Below are 4,851 nucleotides of genomic sequence, written 5' to 3'. Positions count from 1 at the left end.
ACACGTCTATGGCAGCATCTGTTAACTGAAATATGTCAATTGGTATACCATCTATTCCTGGAGCCTTATTTTTTGCCCTTTCCTTCAAAGCAACCTGAACTTCTTCTTTCATCACCATAGGCTTTTGCTTATATGTTGTTTCATGAAATTCTTCTGTGTCTTCCAATTCTTTTCGATACAGTGACTCAGTATATTCCTTCCATCTTCTTTTAATGCTTCCTGGATCATTTAACATTCTGCCGAAAGCATCCAGAGCATTAAAATCCTAACCTCCAAGAAGCAGCTTTGTTCCACCCTCTCCAGAATAGACCTGTTTGTTCTCTTGGCAGTCCATGTTCAAGACTCTTCTCCAGCACCACAACTCAAGACATTGATCCTTCTTCTGTCATCCTTACTCATTGTCCAGCTCATCATCCTCTAGGGAAGGGTGAAGGTTAATCACACCAAGTCAGAAAGACTCTCGGTCTCATATTTCTGCATTAACAGAGAAATGCAGAGGAACAGTGAGAGGTGGCTTTGTCCTAGACCAAGTAAGACATCGGTCTTATCATTACCTTTCGCTCCAGACCCCCCACTGGATGGGGGAGCCACCCTCAGCACATGGAACCGTCCTCCAAATCCTTGGACGGCACCTGTAGGTATTAGGTTCAGGGGTATCAGTTTCCTAAAAGCATTTAAATGCAGTGGTCTCCGTAGCAATGCTCACAACACGGTCCTGGTGGATTTCCTCCCTATGTGTATGGAGTATGGAGTCTGCGGGCAGTGGCTTCATTACACACGAGGGATAGATACACATGGGAGCAAAGAAGGGGCCATCCCTGAAAGGTCAGGCCCATGTCCCCAAGGCACCCCTCATCCTCCTGGACTCCAGGGCCTTCATTTGGCACTTACTAGTCCACCTTGGCACCCACAGGGTTGCGGCTACTAGTTTGGCTTTCTTCCACACTGTCACATGCTCTGGAACGTAACGTCTTGGTAGTGTGAGAGCTTTCGCATGGGATGGAATCTCTTGGCTTGCCGCTCAGTTAGACTGAATCGCTGTCTCCTTTGAACAGGATCCGGAGGGTATGCGGACAATAACATTGGAGCCATTTCCACCACGGGGCACGGGGAGAGCATCCTGAAGGTGAACTTGGCCAGGCTGACACTCTTCCACGTAGAGCAAGGTACGTGATGCCCCCAGGTGAGTCTGAATTTGGTGGAGGAGAACGTGAAATGCAGGCTCGCTTCTCCACATGTTGCTTTCGGCTTGTTCCCTTGTCCTGTGTCTCCTTCCCACCGTGTGTTGATAGGACCTCACGTGGGAGGAGATTTTAAAATAAACCGCCATTTGTCTCTCTCATCTCCTGGGCTGGGCGGTGGAGAGACATGGAGCTTCTAGGTCTCTGCAGACAGGAGCCCTAGTGGTGTAGTGGGTAAAGTGCTCAGCTGCCAAGTGCCAGGTTGGGGATTCAAACCCACCAGCAGCTCCTTGAAAGAAAGATGGAGCCGTGTGCTCCCTCTAGGACTCGCAGCCTCGGAGACCCACTGGGCCCTTCTGCTCTGTCAGAGTGTGTCACTGGGAGTCAAAATCAATCCAGTGACAGTGGGCTTGGCTTTTTTGGTTGTTTAGAGAAGTCGACTGCCACATCGTCCTCCCACTGACCAGAAGGTTGGTTCAGACTGCAGACCTCTCGGTTAACAGCCGAGCACTTAACCATGGAGCCACTAGGATTCCTTTTTTTTTCCTTAATTTTAATGAAAGTTTACAGAGACTTTGGATTTTCATTCACTCATTGTTGCACTCTTCTCCCTGCCCAACCTACCCCCCCGGTTTGCCTTTCTCTTTGAAAAGTAAAAGAAAAAGTCTTTCATTGTTATACCATCCCTCCCCCCAAGTCCACTCCACTATAGAACAAAAGAAACAAACATAAAAAAGCCAGAGTTCACTGTAATTCATGGCATCCCTCCATGAAGCATCCAGGGTTGTAAACCTTTCTGAGAAAAGGCTGCCCGTCTACCTCCTGCAGAGCATCTGATGGTTTTGAACCACTGACCTTTTTATTAGCAGCGTAACACCTAATGTGCAATGCCACTAGAGCTCTTCTCTTTGCGGGGAGAGGAGCGCCTCTTTGCCTTAGAGTCAAAACCAACTCATAGCTGGCCCTCTAGTGGGTTTTCAGAACCTGTAAATTACTTGGGGGGGCAATTGTCCATCTTTCTCCCACCGAGTCACTGGTGGGTTTGAACCATGTGCTTTTGGGTTGACAGTGCAGTTCTTTACCCACTGGGCCACCAGGTGAGCTTATAAGGACAGGAAAATAAAAACACTCATAGAGTCAGTTCCAATTCCCGGCACCTTCTGTGTGTGAATGGAGCTGTTCTGTGGGGTTTTCATTGGCCAGCTTTGTGGAAGTTGTTTCCCAGTCCCTTCTTCCCAGGCGCTCCCCCTTGGACTCAAACCTCCAACCTTTGAGCCAGCAGCATTTTTGTGTGCACGCTCGCTGCCCATCAGAAGCCCTGGTTCGTAACTTCCTGTTTCACAACCTTTCCTTGTTTCTAGGCAAGTCATTAGAAGAGGCTGCTAACCTGTCATTGGGTTACATGAAGTCGAGGCTTAAAGGACTAGGTGGCGTCATCCTGGTGGACAAAACAGGGGACTGGGCAGTGAAGTGGACCTCCACGTCCATGCCCTGGGCAGCCGCAAAGGACGGCAAGCTGCACTCTGGAATAGACGTGGGCGAAGCCACCATCGTCGACCTGCTCTGAGCCCTCACTGGATTGGCTTCTAGATGCTAGCGCAGAGTCAAAGTCCAGTGTCCCGGTGTGGAGACGTAGTTTAATCAATTAGAAATGGAAAACTGATGTCGTCTTTCACTCATTTTGTTGCTTTGATCACTAAGTATCTGAATGATTGTATCACAATGCCTGTGTTGAGATAAAAACGAGGCCAGTGGAGAGGGTTCCTTCTGATGAGCTCTTGGGAATCAACCCTGTTACATTAGGTTAGAAGGGCTTGGCAGAGCCACCCATGGGATTGGGCCCCCCCGCTGGGCACCCTCAGTCAGACTTGTTGGAAGGACGGGCACAGGGAGGTGTCAGCCAGTAAGAGGGGAGCCTCAGAGCCCACGGGAGGAGTCCAAGGGGGCTGGGGAGCCGCGACCTTCACGCAGAAGAGCACTGGTGACAGAAGGAATGTCCCTGAAGGGCGTGTCCCTCACCTGTGTGAGGATAAAGGGATTTTTCTTTCAAAGTGTAGATCTTCTTAAACTAATTGAGACAAGTTCCCATAAGCTTGGAAAGACCCTCTGGGAGCCTAGAAGCTCCCTGGTCTGGGAACCCAGGATCCCAGTGGAGGTTGGCAGGCTCCGTGACCTTCCCTGGAGCCAGAGGGGATTCTGGGTTCACAGATGAGCGTCCTCCGTCACCTCTATCCCAGTGTTCACCCTCTGGCCAGCACCCCTTGTCAGAGGCAGCCACACAACGTGAGTGGCCCAGGCTCCAGTCTCTGGACACTGAGTAGAGGGGAGAGAGTGGACTGTGTGTACAGAGATGAGCCCGTGGCTGTCCTCGCCCACAGGTCCACTGTCCAGGACCCTGGGATTGTCCTCCCACAGACCTGGGTGGGCATCAGGCATGGTCCCCTTGGTGGGGAGACCTCAGTTCTCTCTCTATACTGGAAACCAGTCCTGCTATGGCCAGTTACTCAGTGCTTTGGTCTGTCAGGGCTGACCTCTCTCTGGAAAGAAATTGCTTTCTTTTAAACTCCCTGTGTCTCTAATAAAATGTGTTTTGAAAGAATAACTGTGGTTAGGAGTCACTGTTGACAAAGATCTGAATGAACATGGACTTTGCCTCTTCCACTCATTCCAGGCCCTGCTCTCGGTAGGCAGAAGTTCAGAGGTCAGGGTGGTGCAGACAGGACCTTGCGGCCTCCCAGATGGAGTGTTTCTAAGAACAGAGCTTTTTCTGAATGGTGTAAGAAGAAACCAAACCACCACTGGCGCTTATCAACAAGAACTTCACCCCCAGATAAACCTGCTGCTGTCAAGTCACTTCCAGCTCATGGTGACGCCTCTGCGTAGAACTGTGCTCCACAGGCCTGACAGGGACTGGATTTTCTTAGCAGAGAACTCTAGTGGCCTAGTGGTAAGAAGCTGCACTGCAATCCCAAAGGCAAACAGTTCAAATCCACCTGCCGCTCCGTGGGACAAGGATGGGCAGTCTCCTCTCATGCAATTCACTGCCTCCGAAAACCCACTGGAGGGTCAGCTGTGGGCCAATCCCAACTCGACAGCTCACCGCGACAACGTGTAAATCCCCAGGTCTTTCTATCAAGGCACTTGGACCTTTGACCTGCCGATTAACAGCCAAACCAGCGACAGCGGTGCTCTGGTGGCCTCATCCATCGGAGTTTCACAGCTAACCCCAAGGCTGTGCCTGTCTAGTGGTTCAAACTGCCAGCAGCAAGGGAAGGGGGCGTAGGTGGCCCGATGGAGGGTCAGTTATCAGCCTGATGGCCCATGATTGAGTGAGCGATGGACAACGGGGAGACTTCACCTCACTTCCTTCAGGCATGTCATCAGCTGGTCCTCGGCAAAGAACATCTTGCTTGGAAAAGTAGAGGATCAGCGAAAAAAGAGGAAGACCCTCGGTAGAATGGGCTGACGCAGTGACTGGAACAGCACAACAGACGTTAAGAGGATGTCGCAGGATCAGGCAGGGCCTCTCCCGCTGTACAACGGTCACTGTGGGTCGGAGCCAGCCTGCGGCACCTAACCACGACACCACACGGACGAAAGGAGAGCGCTGGTGCGTGACGGGGTCCGTGTTGGCCTGCCAACCGAAAGGGCAGCAGAAGACGGACAGGTT

The 4,851-nt window shown here is 51.2% G+C and overlaps 1 protein-coding gene across 1 annotated transcript in view; it reads left to right on the top strand.

Moving 5' to 3' along the window:
• Positions 1–2,748, top strand: part of ASRGL1 (asparaginase like 1) — a 31,219-nt gene extending 28,471 nt beyond the window's left edge. The window contains exons 6-7 of the mRNA XM_006899869.1: positions 1,056–1,166; positions 2,543–2,748. Coding sequence (XP_006899931.1) covers positions 1,056–1,166; positions 2,543–2,748 — 317 coding nt within the window. The remainder of the gene's footprint in view (positions 1–1,055; positions 1,167–2,542) is intronic.
• Positions 2,749–4,851: the final 2,103 nt, after the last annotated feature.

Source organism: Elephantulus edwardii, unplaced genomic scaffold (genome assembly GCF_000299155.1).
Source record: "Elephantulus edwardii isolate Elephantulus edwardi_28Jun2011 unplaced genomic scaffold, EleEdw1.0 scaffold00268, whole genome shotgun sequence".
NCBI lineage: Eukaryota > Metazoa > Chordata > Mammalia > Macroscelidea > Macroscelididae > Elephantulus > Elephantulus edwardii.
This window is presented reverse-complemented; position numbering and strand designations above follow the sequence as displayed.